The sequence below is a fragment of the Engystomops pustulosus genome, chromosome 11, assembly GCF_040894005.1.
Source record: "Engystomops pustulosus chromosome 11, aEngPut4.maternal, whole genome shotgun sequence".
Classification (NCBI taxonomy): domain Eukaryota; kingdom Metazoa; phylum Chordata; class Amphibia; order Anura; family Leptodactylidae; genus Engystomops; species Engystomops pustulosus.
In genome coordinates this window covers 26,757,022-26,780,902 of record NC_092421.1, presented here as the reverse complement: position 1 = coordinate 26,780,902, position 23,881 = coordinate 26,757,022, and the positions used below count along the sequence as shown (strand labels likewise).

Genomic DNA, 23,881 nt, shown 5'->3' with positions numbered 1-23,881 from the left:
CCAATCACTCTTAACAAGGAACATGCCTCATGAAAAACCCGACAGGGGGAGTAAGGGTGGTAAGGGTGTATTAGCCATCTCACGTCATTGGATGTGCATTGTTTGTTATGAATCTACTTTTAGGTCCCCCTGCGTGGGGTTCCCTTCCTGCCAAGTCTAATTGTAAGGCAATTTTTAAACAAATACTTGTTGAAACCAAACTTATGATATATATATACTTTATATGCATCAGGTAAAATCCAAGCCAAAAATCAGATAAAACCTAAAGCATCACAGAACTTACTATTCCCAGGATCTTCAGTAACTTCTGTGCAGTCAGCAATATTTTTGAGCATTTCTTTTTTGTCCTGTTGTAAGGTGTTGCTCAGGATCTTAGCCTGACAGTGCGCCTCTGTGCTGTCTATAACAGTGAGCAGGGCTTCTAGGGAAAGCAGGTGAGTAGTGTACAGCTGGCCTGACACTGGGAAGGCATTCTGCAGGGGAAAAGACCAAACAAACTAAATATAAAACACAAAAATGTAATAGAATATAAAAAAAAACCTTTATTTTTCCCTTTTAAATAATGTAAATTTTCTTGGTCAAAGCAATGGCAACTTCGGTTCAGTGATATCTCCAAATCTTCAACGCTCTAGGAAACACCATTTAAATGCTGGGTTTCTGATTTCAAGTTGTCTTTAAGGAGCCTAATGCACATTCAAAGATTTCTATGGCTTTCTATTCACCAACTTCATCAGCACCAACCTCCTATAATAGGCAATGTCCCAGTGATTTTGGCATGGTTGCAGTTTTTTTCTAGCCCCTGTGGTTATAACAGTAATTATTTTTGGATCACTAAATAATGGGTGGTCAGATGGGTGGAGCCAGGCTGTCTGCTCTAGCCCAGGACCATCTATTTGACAATAGAGAGCCAAATTAGCTTAGTTTCAGTTCCCAATAGCTTAAAGAGGACCTAAAGATGTCTCTGCCGCCCCAAAGATGTCACCTGTAATGAAAGCCGGCAGCACTGCTGCCATGTATTGCGCCACCACTAGAATTGGAACCCGGGCGCGTGGCAGCCGTAGAAGTAAGAGGAGTGCCTGGACAGCCCCCTAATGAATAAGCCATATGTTATGGGTCATATGCTTAAGGGTTGGGTAGTAGATTTAGTAGGTATGTTTGGATGGGAGCACTAAATTGTGGCGACAGGTATCCTTTCATTAGGCTCTACTATCAGATGGTTGGTCGTGTGCTGAAGACGACACAGCTTCAACTATATAACAGTGGAGACTGAAAAATAATGATGCTGATAACTTGGGGACAGTGGTGCCAAATTAGGGCTTAATTGCAAACTATGACAAAATCATTGGAGTGGTAAGAGTGAAAGGATGCATAGAGGGGGAGTTAATAAAAGATCCTCTTTAGATTGCATAACAAGACATTTAACCTGCTCAGCTTATAATGACATGCCCATCCTTATACACGGTCATGGCCCGGTTGTCATTGAAGAAAGGCCAAAGGGGAGAAAAAAAAACACTCCTCTGCAGTTGCTTGACTCATTTTAAGTAGTAAAACATCGCAGTAGTTCCCCCACATGTGAAGAACCGTGTGGGACCTTGTGCGGCCTATTGTTTGGCCATTACAAACCCAAAGACAGGTTCACTTCAAAAATACCTGGCATAACCCCTCCCCTCCCCCCCATCGAAACAGATTTTTCCACCAAATACTTTTCATAGGGGCAGGTTACAAAGGCTTGATAAATAACATCAACAGACCTTGGAGAGAAGTTTAGTAAGGTCTTCAAAGAGGTTGGAGCAATAGTAATCACAGTCGTAGTTAATGTAGAGCTCAGTCACAAGGCTGGGAATCCTCCAGAGCTGGACAATTGCTTCCAGCGCCATTTCTTTCATCTCATATGGCATCTTTGGATTTTCTATGGTAATTATATCCATCAGCTTCTTTATGTACATCTATGGAAAAAGAGGTGAGCTAGTTTAATTTATTAAAACTTTTAAAGACAATAATAATTATATTTTTTTAAAAAAGTTCTAAAAGGTTTTTCAAAAATATTAATGGAAATTAAGGGCATATTGTGCACTAAAGATTTACTAATTACCGACAACCCCCTTAAGTCCAAGCCTGAGAGGCAGGGGCTAGAGATTGGGCAATTCAGATAGCAATTGAACTGCATTTTACTGCTGCCTTTAAGCAGGTTCTGCTCCAGGTCTCAGTAGGCCCCTGGGCGACAGAAAGCCCTCATGGGTATTTTATATACAGCCCCCCTCACACCCCATGAATTCAATAGCTACAGCCCTCCTCCCCGCCATGATTCCTTATGTACAGCCTTATGTGGAAGCCACCAGCAGCTCTGGGCCCCGGATTGCCCAGTGCAGGCGACAGCACTACTTTTAACCCACTGGTTTTGGAAGGTTTTTTAAACTTAAGGGGAAACTATGCTTTTAAAAACAAATAAATAAGTATTTACCTCCAGCTGAAATTTCAGGTGCTCCCTCATACTTTCAAATAGAAGGAAACATGCCCGCAAGGAGGCTGCGTATAGGTTTAAACGTTCCCCACTTAAGAGCTGAAGACAACAAGTAAAGATTTGTAATTAAGAGGAAATTATGACATTTCACAAATAAAGAACAGTTTACATTACATAGAAAAATGAGAACTAGGATAACAACAATCAAAGTCTAAGAACAGAAAAGGTTATACAACATCTGGATATGGTTTGACTAAGTAAGTGTGTACTTTTTTTTTCCAGTTTTTGTGCTGAAAACATGTGCCCCTTCCCCGGCCAACTTTGTCAAAGTACCCAGGAAATAGAATCAAACACCGCATTCACTACCTGGAATAAGTGCCGGCAAAGTTCATCCTTCACAAGCCCCAGGAGGGATCCGTAGTTTGCAATGGGGGCACACTCCAAAGCTACTGTAATAAGCTGTAAACCCATGTGTATCATCACTTCAGAGTTATGGCGGTCATGGGGATTGGTAAGTGAAATAAGGAAGCGGAACAATTCACGAATACATGGCAGGCCATAAGGGACTAAGACTGCTCCTAAAAATGGAGAAATAATAACAGTCAGAGAAGACGTACAGAATACTGTCAGGTAAACATTTTAAACCTATGAAAAAAAGTGGGAAATGCCAGCACATTGTAGAATCTTCTTACAAAAAAAAAAAAAAAACCTTCAGAGTCCTTAGCCACGTTATGTTACCATACAGACAAAGTGTTTTATTTTGATATTTTTTTAGAAGATTCTAAAACTACTTCTTTCTTTGATTCTAACCCTATGCTTACAGGAAACTTACACAACATAGCCCTTTTATTACACTAGGGTTCAAACTTTCACCTTCTTTCTGTGAAGACTGAGGTGTAAATCGAACTCCCCGAGGATTGACATAGTCCATATCATGAACAGAGGCCGAGTCTGAATGGTCTTCTAGAACTTCAGGTATGGACTCCACCGAGGCTGACTGCGTTTTCCGTTGCAGGGACTCTTCATTCTATAAAAACAGAAATGGATCCATGTGTTAGGGCCTTATAATCATTTCTGAAGCCATCTTCTGTTACCAAGAGGTAGCCAAAGGGCTAAAACCCCAGTTTATATTTGCACTTAGGCTGAAGTTGAGAAGGCTGCTCTGAGCCCTCCATCCAATAAGAGCATCTATGTAGGAGTTTCTCCCTTTCTGGCAGACTTAGGGCTGAACCAATAACCATGCAGTCTCCTGACAGGACTCCAAGGATCCTTGTGCTATACGAGCCCCTTCTGCTTTGCTGTAATGTTACAGTTTGGTTCTGCTGTTCCACAGGGAATCAGGGACTCCCTGCACTATATATCATGGAGCATGGAGCCCAATTCCCAACACAGTGTTTGGCCCTTAAAATAAGGACACTTGTACAGTCTAATTCACGGACACACTACAGTCATTGGTTTTAGCCCCATTTTAATTGCTATATAGCAATACATTACCCTGAACTTGATCAATCACCTTACTGTATTGTATGGTGCATTTTGAAAGGCAAAGCTTTGTCATCGCACAACCCAATTAATTATTAGCTCTTCTAATAGGGTAGCCAAAAAGTCACCCAATTATACATTTCCTTTCCAAATTGCAGAGCTAAATGGAACCTGTCACCACTACAGCTAGTGACAGGTTCCTACAGAGCCCTATTAACGGATACCTTTTACCCTCTGATCCCCATAAAATCAACTTTAAAATTTTACCTAATATCCAAGAAGTCGATGCCTCCTCAGGCTGAATCCAGCAGCTCATCCCCATGCTTTTACAGCATGCAGCAGTAATGTCATGTGAACAGGGTGACATGTCCGGTCCTTTAGCCTCCTAACAATAACAAGCTGTACCCTATGCGCCTATCACATAAAATCACAGAATGCCTGCATGGTGAGGAGTAGAAGCCCATGGAGGCATGCTGTGATTTCATGTGATCAGATATATGCATGGAGTACATACTGCTAATGTTAGGAGGCTGTAAGAATACTGCTGCATGCTGAGAATGGGGACGCGTTCCTGGGTCCATCCCATGGAGAACACACCCACTCAACTTACTATAGATATCCGTGGACACCAGGTAAAATGATAAAGTTGATTATATGGGGATCTGAGGGGAAACGACAGATGGTTAATAGGGCTCCATGGGAATCTTCCACTAGCTGTATTTGTGAAAAATGTGGTGACATGTTCCCTTTAAATACCATACTCTTTATATAGGTGTTTATGTGAGATAAGACAATTAAAATATAATTTTTTTTGCTAATCAAAAAACGACTACCTTCTGTTCCTCCGGGTTTTGTGTATCGGATGGATATAGCTCCCCAGAAGACTGCAGGGCGGCAGCTACACTGTCCATTTCTGATAGATCCTCTTTTGATGTAGCTTGTGAGGAGAACCCTATCCCGCTGTCAGCAGTAGGGGTCACTGCAGATGATGTGGGCTCAGAACTAACCCCTGAGATTGGAGACGTAGCATCGGGGGAAGAAGGCTCCATGAAAGGAATTCCACCTAAAATGAGAAAGTGTAAGATAAAAAAAAAAAAATATTGTAAAGAATTCAATAGGTGGATTTCATATACATAAAGATCAGAACACTACTATTCATGAGGTACGTTCTGAAATTTACAGGGCAAACACTACCTGCAGAGGAGCCATTAGATAACGGCTGGGGTGTAGAATCTGCGCCGGCCATAGCCTTGGTCACATGACGTGGGGGTCTTGGAGACCTCTTCTGTTTTTTCCATTTTGAAGAGTCACTAGCACCACCAGCTCTCATTTTCAGCTGTGAAGAGGACACCATATAAAAGTCAACATCCCAACTCCTAAACTTGCCTTGTACAAACCATTACATCGCTTCCACATCAGTCTCAAACCTATAGCAAAATTTAAAGGGGTAGCTTATAATCAAGACAAAGGAAACAAAGTATTGTGACGATGATAGAAAGTACTAAAACAGGGAAGCAAAAACATAATTATAGGGGTTTGATACAGGATTAGATAAACATGGCTTCTTTCTTCCAATCGCCTGCCATTTGGTTGTGTGATATAGCAGCGCTGATTCACATGGCATGCAGTATCCTGTTTCCCAGACTAAAAGTGTCAGAGTATGGCAACCAATCAGAGCTCAGTTCTAATTTTTAGAAACTGGTGTGGGAAAATGAAAGCTGAGCTTTGATTGGTTTCTATGAGCAACAAGAACAGTTTTAATCTCAGACACTTTTGGTAAATCTCTCCCACAGTGTCTAGGATGGGACTCCAGTGCAATAATCAGTTTGGCACTGTGATGCAAGGTTATTGCTATGATGCTTGGAGTCCAATCCTGGACACTATGGTCAGTTCATGGAACAGGACGCTGCACAGCATTCGAGTCGCAGACTAACCACACAAGTGTGAATGTGTCCTAGTTTTAATGCAGTATTGCTAAAGTACCAGACACATCCCATGGATAGGTAACACACACTAAAAGGGAACCCATCAGGGCTCCTGTGAAATATAATATGAACTCCTCACAGAGTCTGGCTGCAACACCCCCTACCTCTCTGCTAAACAACCCCCTACCTCTCCGCTAAACAACCCCCCTACCCTGTGTGCAGGGGGTGTAGACAAGAGGACAGAGGAGGGAAAGGGGTTGCAGGAACACCCAGCTGACTCCGTTTAAATGATTACAATGTAGCCTGGGGAGGGGGAAAAGAGTTCATTTTATAATTAACAGGAGCCGCAACTTATTTTAATCAAGCAAAGCAACTCAATACTGTAAATTAGGCGGGACCTCCGGTTTGAGGAGCTTGATGCACCCAAAAGGTTCCCTTTAAGGTACAGTTACACAGCACTCCAGGACGGCTCCCAAACAGCGTCAGCAGCTTTGTATGGTCAAACCTGCCAACGGTTTCTCTTTAACCCAAGTGCCCATTTATAAATGGTGGACTCTTTAAGGAATTGGGAAGACTTGTCCTATTTTGTGCTTCTAAATATGACCCAGGAGGACAAGTGACCACATTTCTCTTTTAATAACACTCTACAGCAGGGGGGAACTGCACATCCAGAGAAACCACCATGGGTACAGAGGGCCTCCTACATTCTGCCTTACTCTACCTGGCTGGTTGGAAGTACTTTTTTGAAAAATTAGATTTAACTCATTAATATTAATAAAGAATAATAAAGCCTGGCAGCCATCTCAACCCTGGCAACCATAGGATGAGCCCAAGCATTCATGCTTACTCCAGGTTTAAAGGGAACCTGTCACCAGGAGACCCATTTTTAGCACTCCCCCAGTCCCCACAGAGCATAGTACATACACTGCCAAAGTGTTTTTGTATTAAAAATAGGTTTTACAGAAAAAAAGATATGTTATATTGTACCTTTCATTAGCATGTGCTGTGTGACTAGGCAGTTGCCAATTGGGAGGGGCTGGAAAGGAGCAGTTCCCCCCCACCCTTGGGAAACATGTGACCTTTTCAAATATATGAATAACTCCCCACACTCGGGATTGGCTGTAGAGGAGCAGGGGGCGTCGCTAAGCCCAGTGATGGGCGTTTTCATATATTTGAAAAGGTCACATGGAGAAGCTGTTCCCCAGGGGTGGGGGGGGGACTGCTCCTTTCCAGCTCCTCCCAAAAGGCAACTGCCTAGTCACACAGCAGATGCTAATGAAAGGTACAATATAACATATCTTTTTTTTTTCTGTAAAACCAATTTTTAATACAAAAACACTTTGGCAGTGTATGTACTATGCTCTGTGGGGACCGGGGGAGTGCTAAAAATGGGTCTCCTGGAGACAGGTTCCCTTTAAAGTAGTAGCTCATTCAATCACGTCCAACTCCTCTAAATCAGATACTGATCATCTATCCTAAAAATAAAGCATCACAAAAATCCTATTCTGCCTTGTGATTGGTTCAGTTTATTCCAGAAAGTCAGCGAAAAGGAGAAGAGATGACAAAATTATATGAATAACATAATGCTAAAAACATCAAGCTGGGGGGGGGGGAGGAGGGGGACAAAAAAAAAAAAAAAAATCACATATACAGAGACAAAGGATCCTGAGCCAGGAGGAGGCCCAGCATATAATTCTCACAGAGCTGAGGAACAACCTTGAACTTCATGGCTATGAGCCAACGACTAGGTTTCGGGTTATCTTAAGTAAGATACCAATTAGAATATGGTAATCTGAATGGGGACATGCATCAAGTGTCATGGAAGGCGGAAGACATACTGGTGGAGAACCATCTTTATAGATCTCACCAAGTACACGGCATCAAAAGGACCTTGAGGATATTCCACAACAGATCATTGATGGGGATAGACAACGTTATTCCATCCAGCCCTATAAGGGAATATGGACGATCTAGGGAAAAGTCTTTATCAATCAAAGCTCAGTCCTTTATAAAGTGAGGTTCTAAGAGCGGATATGGAAAATGCTTGTGGTCATTCATTTGAATGGTCCCCATTTCATACAACAAAAACTGCTAGAAATCCTGAGACCAGACCCAACGTAATCAGTGAATCCGTGAAATCAGTGGAAAAAAAACCCAAAACATTTAAGATCTTCTGAAAGTCAACACTGTTCAGATAAAGGTGTATATGGAAGACTTGTATGCAGTTTATTATACAGAGTTCAATATAAAAGAACATGAAGGGCACGTACACATTAATAGGAACTCACAAGGTGCAGGATACTGTTATGAGGAAGGGGGTGAGGGTAATTTACAAGCCTCCTTACCTGGACTCGTTTGTTTTTCCAAAATATATTGTAAGCCTCAAGAAAAAATGGCATGAGCCATAATTAGTAATTCACGTAAAGATCCTATATCTAAACATTGGGATTGCAGACAGGGGGACTGGTAGACACACCAAGACGTGAAGGTTAGGGCACAACAACATGCACACTGGTGGAGGGTACTCCATGGTTCCAAATGTATTTACTGGGTCATAATAGATCGTTTCCTAATCATTTGCTTTAGGAACATGAAAACCTACTCCTAAAACTCCCCACCCCCAAAAAAGTTTCTTGTTCACTTACAATATACTGTGAGGAATATGGACCTACAGATGGCCTTCCCTGCAATGTTATGTTCTGTTGAGCACTAAACACCACGGGATAAATTGCGGTGTAGCATCAAACATCAAGGTTACTGCATCTATATGACAAGGGACTTGATCACTTACACCATCAGCTCGGAGCTTTATAGAAATTAATGAGTTTGGCCTAAAACGCTATTTTTCCTTTTATCTAGTCGTGAACCACTAGATCTTCAGAATCGCTTAGAATAATTATCCAACATGGTGGTAACTCCTGGTTTTGCTAAGCATAACAGCAGCCTACAGTTTCTCAATCAATGACCCATTCTCAAAAATATTAAAAAATTAAAAAAAAAAACACTACAGCTCGTTGAGGTTGTAGAAGAGATGCACAAGAAAACAAAAATAAGTAGCAGAAAAAAAGGTGCTTAAAAAAACAAGTAAAACTTTTAACCCATTGCTTACGAGCAAACTCATTCCATGGGCTTGTTGGACTTCCCGGCCAAAGCTTGAAACGCTGAACTGAAAGGACATGCTCAGGGCTCAGTTCAGCGATTCTTGGTTGCTTGTGGGCAACAGGCTTTAAAGGTGATGTCACTTTAAAGGAAATCTACCATTGGTTTTTATGCATTGTGAGCAAAACATACCTTCATACCGATACAGAAGCAGGTCATCATTTTCTAATTGTTTTTTCAGCAAAAATCACTCAATTTAAATAAGATAATGAGGCTCGGTCGCTCTCCTCTCACATTAAGTATGCACTACTCCGGAGAATGATGTCATCACTGTGTTGTCCATGACAGGCAAAAGTAATCATTCGCTGCACCACCAGCTGCTGTATAGGAGTCATCCAGCTCATGTTGATTAGTCCTGTCCGTGTAATGGGTTTATTAAAGGGAACCCATCACCACTATTTTCACAAATACAGGTAGTGACAGGTTCCTATAGTGCTCTAATAACTATTTGACACCCTGCTTGTAGCTAAAAATTATGCCCCTGAGATTCCCATATATTCAACTTTATAGTTTTATCTGGTAACTAAGCATGGCTACATGGAGTCCAGGTGGGCATGGCCTCCTCAGTCTGAATCCAGCAGCTCCTCCCCATCCCCATCTCTGTATGCTGCTAGCAGCCAGCATGCAATTCTGCTTTCCCAAAAGCAAAACCACACGGATCAGGAATTAAACAAGATATGTTTCTGCATCAGTGTAGCTACAGCATTCTCAAGGTATTCACAATGCATGAAAACAAATGGTAGATTTACTTTAAGAAACAAAATTACCAATTAAGGCCTACATATATCATCTACAACTGATTTAGATGACTTCTTCATGGAAGACTCGCTAAAGAAAAAATTATGGACATTGACAGAATACTGCAATACTAGTGGTATAATTCACAGCTAATTGTATACGCCCACAAGGACAGCTGTCAATCACTAGGTGTAGGTGGGGAAGACAGGCTCACATTGCCTCTTCTAGGGGTCTTGCCATGACACTTTTAGGCTACCTGAACACCATGGCCAACTTGCATTAGTCTGGCATCTGTTTTCAATGGATCCTCATAAAACTGCAGTCTATGAAGTCATCTATCAAAAATTAGAGCACGTCCTCGTCAGGACCGTTTATCACTGAATGGACACACGGACCATTTAAATGAAGGCCACATGCCTGGATCCATTGTATAAGTATTGATTTTAGTGCCGCCGTGTTCATCTGTCCAGAAATCCAGCGCCGAATCAAACCTATACGTTTTCAAATAAGGCCAAACATACAAGTTGACAAAAGGTATAATTCCACAAAAATTCAGGTCTTTGGAGGATTGGACATTGACTGCTAAAATTTATAGCATCCTCAAAAAAAAAAAAAATAGGATGTGATACCATAAACTATATACTTGTTAGGCTTCTTCCTCTATATAAACTTATCTACAATAACAATATAAAAGCCCCCTAGAAAGAAGCTAGTTTCCAATACATATGGAAGCAGGACAGATCCATCAAATCCAACTAAACATCTACATTCCAAAATGTTACGGTTACAAAGTGACCATCGAGATCTCAAGTGTGTAAGTCACACACAGCAAAGCCCCGTTGCCTCATGCATCCACCAAAAAAAGCCATGCTGACGGGTTACAAAGAGGAGTGATGAAAGGAAAGCAAACAGCCTACAAAAGAAAGAAATGGTTTCCTGCGGCTTGGTCGCACACCGTACAGAAATCGGGGAACGGAAAGAGAGACCTTTCGCCTCTTAAAAAGTAGTACCCTCTCTAACTGGTTCACGTTTTTGGATTGTTCACTACTATTGGTGTCCAGTTTGCAGAGAAGACATGAAGAGATCTGCAGAAAACAGGTAAACGTATGAATGAAAATAAAACGTAAAAATAACATAGAAAGGAAAACACAGAAAGGAGAGGGCACAACACATGGAGGAATGTAGGAGACATTGTGGAGAGTCAGAAAATGCTACAATGTGCTTCATAGGACTCCTGGACAAGATATGGCCCAAGTAGATCAATGTAATACCAAAGAAACCAACAACCAGGTATGAACCGTCAAAGGTATATTTAATTAAAAAAAAAGAGAGAAATAACTTAAGAACAGAATTAGTTCATAAAAGCAAATCAACCACTAAAAATAAAAAAAAAATAGAAATACACAACTTCCATCCTTTTCCCCTTGATCCCGGCGCTGTCCGTCACTAAGCTTGACAGAATGGGATCACCTAGAAAACAAACATCAGCAAAGAGCGTGGGGACAAGATCCGGGCTTATAATAACATACCAAGTAAATTGTGGATGAGTTTTAGACTGGGTCCTCATCACATAAACTTATTTCACAAAAGAGGCCTATGTGGCCTCACAAAAGACCCATTGGTCAAGGGATAGGGAGATAATAAATTTGTCCCATTAAAAACGTAAATCTTTATTTCAATAGGTTAAAATTGTGTTTCTTGACACTACCCGAGAATTTATTTAAAAATCTACAGTCAGAAGGGGTTGATATTTTTCAGTGTAGTTTTAAGCTATAGCGGCAAAAGTCTTCTGTATTTTTTTGTTTTATATTATTCTGGTAGAAATGGCTGCTCAGGGCTTCTGGCTCCTATATTTTTTTCTCCCACTACCCCAAGTGTGTTCCTGGGATCTAGGGATGGGTCACCTTGGATCGATATAGTTCCAGAGAAGTGGAGTGGACCGTATAGTGCTCATACGTTTATTATTATCCTGTGCTTACAACCACTAGGTGTCCCACTCAGGCTCTCACTCTAGTTGTCCGTAATGTATCAAAACTGTATTGTTGCAACTTTGTTGCTAGACACTAATGTCCTTCATTGGTAATATATTTAGTTAGGTCCCTCTCTCATGACACTATTCCAAATTAGGAGATGTATCGTTCATATCAATACATTGATATGAACGATACATCTCCTAATTTGGAATAGTGTCATGAGAGAGGGACCTAACTAAATATATTACCAATGAAGGACATTAGTGTCTAGCAACAAAGTTGCAACAATACAGTTTTGATACATTACGGACAACTAGAGTGAGAGCCTGAGTGGGACACCTAGTGGTTGTAAGCACAGGATAATAATAAACGTATGAGCACTATACGGTCCACTCCACTTCTCTGGAACTATATCGATCCAAGGTGACCCATCCCTAGATCCCAGGAACACACTTGGGGTAGTGGGAGAAAAAAATATAGGAGCCAGAAGCCCTGAGCAGCCATTTCTACCAGAATAATATAAAACAAAAAAATACAGAAGACTTTTGCCGCTATAGCTTAAAACTACACTGAAAAATATCAACCCCTTCTGACTGTAGATTTTTAAATAAATTCTCGGGTAGTGTCAAGAAACACAATTTTAACCTATTGAAATAAAGATTTACGTTTTTAATGGGACAAATTTATTATCTCCCTATCCCTTGACCAATGGGTCTTTTGTGAGGCCACATAGGCCTCTTTTGTGAAATGGGCTTATAATAACGCATGCCTTCGCCACCTCCCGCTCCCATGCTCGAGGTGACGTCACCTTGCTGCGCCATGCTCCCAGGTGCAGGGGCAAGCATAATTAGCAGCCCGGACCACCGGACATCTTGTCCCTACACTCTGTGCTGCTTGTTATAACTTTCTTTTCTAGGTGGTGTGTCAAGACTAGCAAAGGGCAGCACCGGAATCAAGATTAAGAGCAAGATTAGGTATTTCTCGCCATTTTACTTTTTTTTTTAAGTGGTTGATTTCCTTTAAGCACATAATCCACGCTTTTACAACTTTTAAAAATGCTATCCCCATCAAGTGACTGAAGTGGATCTTCTTTCAAAAGGAAAATTTAAATATGGACACTAGTAAAAAAAAAAACAAACAAACACAGTAATATCCATGATAATACCATTTATAAATGCTATTATAATTAAAGACAGCAAAAATCATTAATAACTTTATAGAGAACTATTCATGGTCACATTTACACTACTATACCAGTGTGTGGCCAATCACAGAACGTTAATCTCAGGATTATACAAAGGTGTAGGGCAAGAAAAAAAAAAAAAATCTATGTAAAACCTGCACATAAGGCTAACTGCAGATGTAGCAGGTTATACATGAATTGTCCATGCAGCACAATATAGTAGCTATACAAGTGAATCTGATTTGGAAAAAGGAATGTAGACATTTTTTTTCTGTATTAAAAATTTAAAAAAAAACTAAATTAGATTTACATGCAGTTCTTGCACTTGACAATATGCTACCGATCTGTGTGTAGTTACCCCCGAGACAAACAAATCTTACTATGGACACAATGTCTTCTACATCTCTACGTGTACTCAAAAATAGAATGAAAAATTGGTACCCGAAAGAAAGTAAACCTATATTAGGTGGGAAATGTGGATTATTTCCTACACAGCATCAGGGATACAGGCATTCCCTGGATTACGTACAGGATAGGTTCTGTAGGTTTGTTCTTAAGTTGAATTTGTATGTAAGTCGGAACTGTATATTTTGTAACCCCAGGCAAAATTTATTTGGTCTCTGTGACAATTGAATTTTAAAATTGTTGGATTGTCATGAGAACCGGGATTAAAAATAAAGGTTAATTACAGACGCCAGTGATAAGTGTTAGGCTAAATTCACACTGCCGTGAACCCGCCGCACCATGGGGAGCGCGGGGAGAGGAGGAGGAGGTGCAGCTCACCCCCGCCCCTCTCCATAGGAATTAATGGCGCACGGCGCCGTAATATGGGGAAGATAGGACACGTCCTATCTTTCCCCGGGCTACGGAGCGGTACGGTGCCGCACGTGTACTGCACCGAACCGCTCCCGTACAGGGCCGTGAGCCCATAGAAGTGTATGGGGGACGTATATCGGCCGTATATACATCCCCCATACTGTAGTGGGAATGTAGCCTTACAGCTGTTTATTGTAGCCTGGGGCTAAAGTACAATAAATTACCAACATCCAGAGGTCCGTTCGTAACAAGGGGTCGTCTGTAAGTCGGGTGTTCTAAAGTCGGGGACCGCCTGTACATCAAGAGTACAACAAATAACAGTAACAGATTTATTAAGCTAAGTGAACAAGAATCTGGGCCCATTTGGTGCAGATAACTAGTGTGTGCATAACTTTTCGAAGGGGTTTTGCCAAGCTGGAAACGGGCAGGTTTTTGTGGGTAAGGCGGCAGTAGCTAGGTGGACACCACTTTTCTTACATTACACAAGCAAAGGGTGCACCAAAATTGGCATACAGAGCAAGACACTCAAATCGGTCTCATCTTTAGGCTGAATGATGTAAGTTTACATTGTTTACACTTAAGAAAATGACGGACACAACTACTACAGGAGTGACAAAATAAATTAAATGAATCGAGGATCATCAGGAAGATCAAAAAACTGCTGTCAACTAAGGAGTAGTTATTGAGGTTCTTTAAAGGGCAAATGCAGTCAGTACGTGTTATTAGGCCAAAGTGGGTGAAAAATTCACTTATGTGAAACAAATCGTAGTAAACTACCCCTATAATATCAAGAATAATAACAGTCCCACGGGTCTATGCAGCATTTATTGTACAACTAATCAAGTAGGACACACAAGTATCCATACAATAACATCTAAGATATAGATATACCAATATATGTGGGCTATTGACACGAGTTATAAATAAAGGTGAACATTTAAAAAGAAAAAAAAAAGAATAAAAATTCATTACAAAAATTTTAAAAAGTTTCGGAAAATGTTATAAAATTAACAGTTAAAAAAATAAATTAATTAAAACACACAGTAGCAGCATTCTCACAAATCCAGATCCTAGTATCATAGAGTATACCATGGAAGGCATGCAAACTAGGAGACCAAGCCAAAAACCCTAAGAATAACAACGTTTAAATACCTTTTTCATATTCGTTCCCACGTAACTTTTTGATTCTTCCTTAAACTGAGGTAATCTGAAGGATAGAGAAGATACATTGTGAAACATCCTATTCTATCTGGATGTATTAGAATATACGTATGAATATATATATATCTCCGATCCAATCTAGCAAACACACATTGGGGAGAGATTTCCTCAGTCGGGTCCTTCAAGGCTAATTAAAACCCTAATAAAGGTAATAAAGAAAAACAAAATGAAATCTCCGCTTCTAGCACGTTCAGCCTGGCATTTTGCATCAGTGAGAACATCACCTACATTATGAGCTGTGGTCGTGACACCCAGAGATAATTGAGTTTTGAAGGTCAGTGTTTTGCAGTTGCAATTTGGAGTTTTAGCCGTCCTGATGTGTAGTGGCAGATCAGTAATGGGAGGCATGCTCCTGTGATCCTATGACTTCTTATTGTCCTAATGCAATATAAGGATTCGTCTCAGACTATAGAGAACATACAGTATACTATTTTTTTCTCCGGCACCTTCAGTCTGTGTATATTATAGTTTACACAAGAACGTTTCCTCAATTATTAACACTTGTCTAAATCCAGTTAATCCCATAATAAATAAAAACTGTAATACTTATCATGGATACACGCGCAGTTTTATATGACATGCAACTTTTCCTTGCAGCAATAAAATGGAAATTCATGTAGATATGTTCCCTGTTGGATATCCAATGTGTAAAACGCTTTATACACAAACGGATGTATAGGCCGCCCATTTACTAAATTGAAGAGTATCCTTTCATCTTCAGACTGGTCCATATACATCATTTAATCAATAGGTCCGAGTGCCAAGAGCTCACATGCTGAGACACTAGAAAGCCATTCTGAATCCTTATAAACTATAGAGTTGTGATTCTGGGGAAGCAGCTGCCAAAGCACTTAGAGGACATCTTATCTGATGCCAAGACTGGACCTTGTTTTTATGGACCTCGTCTATCCTTATTAATAAGGGGATGAGCAGTCACTATATGGCTATACTACTTTTTTTTTTTTTTTGTTTCAACTGACTTTATCATAAAATAGTAGTCCAAATACGTGAGGTGGATAAAACAGTGATCACACATTGCTCAAAAAACTTACAAACAGTAATTATGCTAAAATAATGCCATCAATACTTTATAAATAGCATAGTGCCATCATTGGATTGAACTACTAATATTTTTCCCTTAATCATCTCTTTGGAATTTATCCAAAAACAAACAAAAAAAACAAAGTTGACTTCCTTAGGCTGAATTCCCACGACCGTTGTAGGATGTATATATGGACGCCGTATATACTTCCCCCATAGGCTGGCAATGGGCGCACGGTGCGGTACGTAGCAGCACACGTTTGGCACGGTACCGTTCCATACCCAGGAAAAGATAGGAGATATCTCTATGGAGAGGGGCAGGGACAAGCAGCGCTCACCCCCTCCTCCTCTCCTGTGAGCAGACATGTGCACGCCGTGCTACGGTAAGGCGGGCACACGTCAGTGTGAATGCAGCCTTCAACATACTTCTCCAAAAATCCTTGTGTGGCATCAAAGAGAAAGTGGATAAGAGGAGTGGAAGAATAAAAGAAGGAAAAGGGGGAGAAGCTTAAGTTTTTCTTAATTCGACATTAATTAGACTGGTTCTCCTACTCTACGGTGGCCTTTTCTTCTCTCATCTATAGGCTAGCCACCCAAAACATCCTTTTGCAGATGGTAGGACTAAACCACATCTTTTTTTGCTCCACTGGTACACCCCTACTAAGAATTCTTGGGCACCATATTTGTAGTTCTGAAGATTCTAGACTTCTAGAAATGTTCCCACAAAGTGAAGTGTATTTTCTTTAAAGTGGATCCATCACCAGAAAAAAAAAATGCACTAGGAGCTGCTTCATGCTTACAGTGTACCAGCATATTCATGAGGGGGCGGTCCGAGGAGGCGGTGACTGCCGCATGAAGCCTGGCGTGGGTGGGTGGTCCGGGGAAGAAGTCGCACCTTGAACCATCACCTAGAATACGCCAGGCCGCTGTTAGCTTGGTTTGTTCTTCTGAGGCTATGACAGTGCAGTGTAGCTATATCGGAGGGTTCCGATAAATCTAGGAGTGTAACACTGCTACACCTGGGGTAGCGCTAGGAGAAGCTTCCTTTAGTAAGCAGCTCATAGAGCTTTTTTTATGGTTACATGTCCTCTTTAAAAAGTGCCCTAACAATGGGAGTTGAAGAAACCGCAATCTATGTCCCGCCCCGTGTGATACACTATAAATCTAAGCAAAGTGTTTGACGAGGATACACCTAAGCAGGTTGTCCCAAGATTAATCTAAACTTAAAAGGAGCTGTCCACCTTCAGCAAATAATAGATATAGTTTATGTAATGAAAAGTTAAACAATTTTTTGAATATACATTCTATATCAATTCCTCAAAATTTTTCTAGATCTCTGCTTGCTGACCTTCTTTAAAAAGCTTCTAAGTTTACTTCCAGTGGATAGAAACCTGTCCATGGTCTTGTGATGGACATGCAGGTGCATTAGCCGTTAGTATCACACGGATCCGATTACTCTTTGCAATATAACGGCTCATGCACATGCCTATGGACAGATTTCTATCCACTGGAAGTAACCATAGAAGCTTTCTATAGCGGGACAGCAAGCAGAAATCTAGAAAACTGTGAAGAATTGATACAGAAAGTATATTGGAATATTGTATAACTTTTCATTACACAAAGAATATCAATTATTTGCTGAAAGTGGACAACCCCTTTAACTGTACTACATAAGTTGTTTCAAATTCCATGAAACGCTAGAAACATTTGGCTCTATGTATTGAGGTCTGTAAGCATGAATGATAAAATATTCTCTCCATCACATATGGACTAGATATGACTCTTCACCTTTCCAGCACTGAAGGCCAAGGTGATGCAGCTGGCGACTGTTTAGTTTGCTGGGTCACGCAAGATGCCACTTAAGCTTTGCTTAACAAATTTCTAGTGACCGGTTGTCAGCCACGCAAATTTCCTATGTATATGACCAATATTGCCATGTACTGCTCAACCTTTCCAAAAAAACAAAAGTTACATGATATTTCTCTTCAAGATAAATAAGTGATTAAAGAAGTGCCATATAGGGAATATAATTGCTATGTGGTCCTATGCACTGTGTGCATTGTGCGAGACTAAAAGCAGGCTTGGAAGAGAGAAGAAAAAGTTGTTAATGTTAGTACAAAACTTTATTTGGGGGGTAAAAGTAAAAATCCTTTCTTTTTTGCACTATTTTTACTATGTAATATTCCATTGGTTGGGATTGAAGGAAAAAAGCTCTACTCACACTATGTTCTCATGGCTTCAGTTTTTAATGGTGCCATGACCACTACTTTCAAACAGATCCCAAAGGACCCTGTGATGTCTCAATGATGGGAGTTGTTGCAGTCTGGCATCAGTTTTTCAAAGATCCACATAAAACTATAGTCTATGAGCGCTCTATGAAAAGCAATTCTGACAAGGACATGCGTTAACCTTTAAATCAAGCCTATTAAGAAGTATTGCATTGCAAGTGCAGCCCTTTGCCAACCGTTCAAAAAAATGGACACCACACGAATGTATGTAGGTGTAAAACTGTTTCTATGTTTGAAGGTATAGATTATTTATATATATATAAAAAAAAAAGTGGCCCATAAAACAAGACCTGATCACGATAAACGACTTTCATCTGGGGGTCAAGAAGCAAACCCTGAACTTGGGTTTAGCAGCATGTGCTCAAGGTCCGACAATTACTTTTATTTCCTTTTGTCCACACTCCAAGAAGGCAGATGACTATCGGCACATCTTGCCCTGTGGACCCCATATAAGTGTAGAATATGCCAGTCCTCAGGGGGCCGTGTCAGCAAGGCACAGGCAAACACAAGAGGGTTTACCTTGAGAAGAGCAGCTGCACCATGTCGACAAGAGTGTGCTCTGCAGATTTTCTCAATAACTCTGCGAAGACAAAAACAAATAACACAGGTGTCATTACGTTGTGTGATATTATCAAGAGGCTCCTGCCAGCGGTCTCCCCTCCATTCCTTGTTTACAGAGGATTACCGCAAATTTATTAAAACCAGGCCAGTGTTCACCCCTTGACTCACTGAGTGCAATGTGTGTAACAGCAGATGGCGCTGTGGAGCCAATGCAGCAATACAGGCACTAAGGACTGAAAGACGGGCACTGGCTGGGGGCATCAGCACAAGTTTGCTATGAAGCTTGAATTTGACAGCTCAGTCCACCAAATCTTACTGTAGAGCCATTTACGGTACTCATTAGTGAAAATTATAATAATCCCCACCTACATCCACATATATTAGTGTTCAGTATTCCAGTCTCAAATGGGGACACCCGAAACAGTAAGCATCCAAACTTCTTAAAGTGTGTAGGACCCAGAGGACCGTCGATTCTTTAGATTCTGGCACTTACAGACAACAATAAATTGGAGAAAATGTGCCTTGTATTATTTTGCCAATGACCTCCATCTCCAAAAAGGCGAGTCCTAACACTTTGTTTTTAGCGCTTTTCTTCCAAATGCTTTTGCACTACGATCTGTGGGGTTTTCTTTTTAATTTATTCCAATCTCTCGCTCAAATTGAACTTGATTTCCCCTTTATTAAGTTTGAGTTCCTGGAGAATTGATTTGGCTTTAAACCCTATTAAAGGAAATCTACCATCACAAACCATCATGATAACCGAGGGCCACCAACTCAAAAAACCTTAAATTTTCTATCCACTGCCTCCTTTCTTCTAAAGTCAAAACTTGTATAATTATGCTAATGAAACTGCAGGGCTTCTGGGGAAGTTACCAGAGCACTTCCATGCTGCAGTTTTACAGGCTGTTAAAAAGTATCTTCCCCCTCCACTCCCTAAGCACTCCCCATTTACTCCCTCTGCCTGATGTAATATTACTGCAGCACAAAGTGTGTGTGTGGGGGGGGGGGGGGGAGGTACTCCTGCACACTGTTATAGCCTTTGTATCACCAGCATGGAGGGGCTCTGGTAACAACTACAGGAGACCTTCAGTCTTTTGTTAGCGTAATTTTGCCCAAGTTGCTTTTAGATGAAAAACAAATAAGATTACCACAGTCAGTGCCAGGATCTACGACTAAGAATTCCTGGTTTATCCATGCTTCATTCTGATGGAAGATTTCCTTTAAATATAACTTCAGTGCTAAGCAATCTTCTCCAGAACAATGCCCAAGGCAAGTACAAGACACATTTAAATTAACAAGTTCTTAAAGGGATTTTCTGACTGAAAAAGTACAGTAGGCTCTGCGTATCCTTCACATCTATCGGACTACCTTAGGATGTGGCTGGAGATGGAGGAAGCAGCACATTGAATGCCTTTGCTCCAAAAGAGAATAAGGCTGGGGATACATGTCCTAACTTTAAAAACTACTTACCACTGAGCCGCATTTCAAAGCAAATCCGGAAGCAGGACTGCATAATCTCACACACAGACTCATTGGTCAAATGGGCTCCTACCGGAGTGAGCAGTAGGGTGCGTAAAACCTAAAAAAGGTGAAAGGGATAATATAGGTTTATACACATAAGGCAGAAAAATACAAAAAGGCATCGATCAATGGTTACATTCAGTTGTCTATTCGTATCTAGGGATATACTTTTCTAAAGTAAGAAGAGTAGCCCGAAATCCATGATGAAAGCTGGGTACCTATTTTTGTGGTCAGACAAGTCAGTGTGCTCCTCATAGTAAACAGATAGCCTGCGCTTCCTCCTCTTTCAATTACGCTGATGATTTTCAGCCTTCTCCACACTCCTGTTTCCCCAGCCCTCCCCTCCCAGGACGCTTTCTGGTACAGCTCTGACAAATGCTTGAAATCAATTAATTGAAGCGTTTAATTATCTTTTATTTGAAAAAGCTTTTACTTCAGGTATATGAGACCCCTGTTTAAAAATAACATTAGGCGTAAATCTCTTCCAGAGTCAAAACATGGCCCGTGTCTCCGTGTAACAGGATACAAAGAGCTTAAGCAATTCATCTAATTGCCCCTTGAATAAGGACAGGGGGGATGCAGTCCCCTCTCTCGAGTTACCTGCAGGATTTTCATCAGCACAACCTCATCGCTGGCTGGGTCCGTGCCAACAAAGCGGGCGTGTGTAACCGCATCTGCCATGTTCTCAATTCCTTCAGCTGTACCATCATGGACTGGATCTACAGGGGAAAAAAAAACATTAACATTTTACTTATTTACTAAATGTGTCAATACACAAGAGAACAAAAAAGCAAACCCGATAACATACCGATATAAAAACAAATACTCTATATAGACACAAACTCACTTGTAAGACCCACTGGGAGGGTACGGTCACCGGCTACTCAGTCATCAATGAGGTTTATTAATTCTTAAAGGGTTTTCTCCACAAAATTAAAACAATGGTCCAAATCCCTTGCAGGACCATAGCTTAATTCACCAAGACTGGTGGAGACAGCCGTGCAAAGAGATCCATCAGTGGTGGAGTGGTGGCTACGCATGTGCCCTACCACTTTATTCACATAAGGAACTCTGGGACTATTCTTATACCATCGTGGTTATCACTCAGTATCTTGTGAATAGTCTGTCAAGGTTGTACATAATGGGGGACATTTACTATGGCGTTTCCGCCAGTTTTGTGGCGCTCTCACCACATGTTCTGCTCTCAGACCTATTTATTAGCTGTCGGGGACAGAAAAAATGCCTTTTTCCGTCTGCTCCGACTCTTCTCCGAAAAGGGGCGTGGCTTTGGCGGAGTGGAAACTCAGACACAATTACTATGTGTCGCAGCCCTTTTTGGGCGCTGTAAACTGACGGAAAGTAGACCAAAAGAAAACTGGTCTAGCAGGGACTGTTGGACACATTTCTGGTGCTTGGGACAGATTTTGTCCTAGGGACAGAAAATAGTCTCGGCGCCAGAAATGTCTCTGCACAGCTCCACAATATTAAATGTGTGTCTTCTTACCGAGAGCAGGTCGGTAACAAAGCCAATGCAGACACCGACACTGTAAGTAAATGTCCCCCAATGTCTGCACTGAGTTTCTATGTTCTCCGCATGTTTGTGTGGTTCTCTCTGGTTACTCTGGTTTTCTCCTATACTTTAAGACATCCTGATGTTCTAGACATAAAAAGCCACAAGAGCTAAAAACACTTGACTGGTCGGTCCTTGCATCATGGAGCATGAAGTTGTCGGATTTCACAGACCAAACAGAGTGCAGAGGATGGGACTCAGAGCATCATAGTGATCTGATACAGTGACTCCTGGCATCACCATAATGCTAGCAGTCCCAGCATATTGTCCGTGAATCGACCACGGCCATGTGTTGTAGCACTTAAGCAGAATATATTGGTGCTCTATAAGCAAGAGAACAAATCAGGCAATTTAATAAATGTGGAAAAACAGAAGACATCTAGAAATTTTAACCTCACGGTTACACCATTTTCATAAATGCCAATCACCGCTTAGAATGTATACGAAGATAAAAAGATCATTACTGAATCCAATTCCAGCACAGTGCGTGTCTGTAAACTACCAGCAGAGGGCAGTAAGTGTATGACATAGAAAGCTGGTTTGAGAATTTGCTTTGTACCAATTGCAAAATGTAGCATTGAAATCTGCAAGTTGTTTGACCATGTGCTACTACTGGAAGAAAGGAATGACGATTCCAGGACAAATGCAATGTTTAGATACTTACCTATTAGTGCATAGGAAAGAAACTTGTTCACAGATGTCAGAGCAAGCCCCGTGATGGGTCCAGTGGTATCTTCAGAACGGATAACCTCCAAGAAGGGACGGAGAAATACATTGGGCTCAATTTCTGAGAGATCTGTAAGGAAAGTAGGAGAACCATAAGCATTGACTACAAGATATTGCAAAGAAAATCATTATTTTACAGGCTTCCGATACCCTTATACCCATCTATCTCCTACACAAGGACTTGTAAGGGGTATCGCTATGTAAACAGGGGCAGAGGAAGCATCCCTGGCTCTGATGTTTTCATCACCAGGCCCGCTCTATGGTGCGTTTCCAGGCCCCATTTCTGTAACACAATCCCCATCAGCTGTCTGACCCATGTCCTATTTCAGACCTTTTCATCTCATCATTCATATAACTCTAAGTCATGCAAATTAAAAAGTGTGTATACAGGAGGTCCCCGACTTACAGAGGACCCCTAGCTCTGTATGCGTCAGAACGCACGCGTTATTAAATGTTACAGTTTTTGAAGCCAAAAGCAGGTGTGGATCATAACGGGTGAGGAGTTCTCATTAACAAGTGCTGCTCCTCCTCTATTTTCACTCCACTCCTGGTTTGGGCTTCAAAAACTGCATCTGAAAAACTGAACGTGTGGACGTACCCTTAGGGTGAAGACACACGTGGCGTTTTTAGGCCGTTTTTAGTTACGCATGCGTTTTTTACGATCTGAAAAGCACTAACTAAAAACGGCCTAAAAACGCCACGTGTGTCTTCACCCTTAGGGTGGTGCCACACGTGTTGTTTTGAACACGTTTTTGGCCCCCTTTTAAGCAGTCCGTTAAAAAACGCATGCGTTTTTGACCAGTTTAAATTAAGATAATTGGTCAAACCTGTCAAAAACGGATGCGTTTTCAAAACCCACATGGCATGCGGTTTTTGACTGACTCAATTGAGCCCGTTAAAAACCGCATGTCATTTTTAAAATCCAGTCTTCAAAGAGGTAAGAAAAACAAAAAAATATAATAATTTGGCTGGGTTTACACAAATTGAACAAAGCTACAGAGCAAAGGACAAGCTACAGAGCCCATCTTGCACATAACCAGGCGACTGTAAAAGACAAACGTGACTCTGAACATGGGGCTCATCTATGAGCCCATTCAGGGTGCTGTCCCATGTTAGCGTTTTGTTTCCCTTTTTATAACAGAATCAAAACGTACTGAGCGGGGTCGCGGCCGATCGCATATGCATCTGTATCCAAACACGTGCATTCAGCAATCAG

The 23,881-nt window shown here is 41.1% G+C and overlaps 1 protein-coding gene across 12 annotated transcripts in view; it reads right to left on the bottom strand.

The window, feature by feature from the left end:
• GBF1 (golgi brefeldin A resistant guanine nucleotide exchange factor 1) overlaps window positions 1-23,881 on the bottom strand; it is a 117,600-nt gene that overhangs the window by 31,934 nt on the left and 61,785 nt on the right. For 6 of the 12 annotated variants that reach the window (XM_072129936.1, XM_072129937.1, XM_072129935.1 and 3 more), the window contains exons 4-17: window positions 22,604-22,735; window positions 20,970-21,088; window positions 20,319-20,427; window positions 18,807-18,867; window positions 14,890-14,944; window positions 10,776-10,850; window positions 8,214-8,249; window positions 5,138-5,279; window positions 4,777-5,006; window positions 3,335-3,488; window positions 2,828-3,039; window positions 2,462-2,560; window positions 1,752-1,946; window positions 284-473 (exon numbers count right to left, since the gene is read on the bottom strand). In XM_072129936.1, coding sequence (XP_071986037.1) covers window positions 284-473; window positions 1,752-1,946; window positions 2,462-2,560; window positions 2,828-3,039; window positions 3,335-3,488; window positions 4,777-5,006; window positions 5,138-5,279; window positions 8,214-8,249; window positions 10,776-10,850; window positions 14,890-14,944; window positions 18,807-18,867; window positions 20,319-20,427; window positions 20,970-21,088; window positions 22,604-22,735 — 1,809 coding nt within the window. The remainder of the gene's footprint in view (window positions 1-283; window positions 474-1,751; window positions 1,947-2,461; window positions 2,561-2,827; window positions 3,040-3,334; window positions 3,489-4,776; window positions 5,007-5,137; window positions 5,280-8,213; window positions 8,250-10,775; window positions 10,851-14,889; window positions 14,945-18,806; window positions 18,868-20,318; window positions 20,428-20,969; window positions 21,089-22,603; window positions 22,736-23,881) is intronic. The other 6 variants (XM_072129943.1, XM_072129946.1, XM_072129945.1 and 3 more) reach the window with 3 other exon arrangements.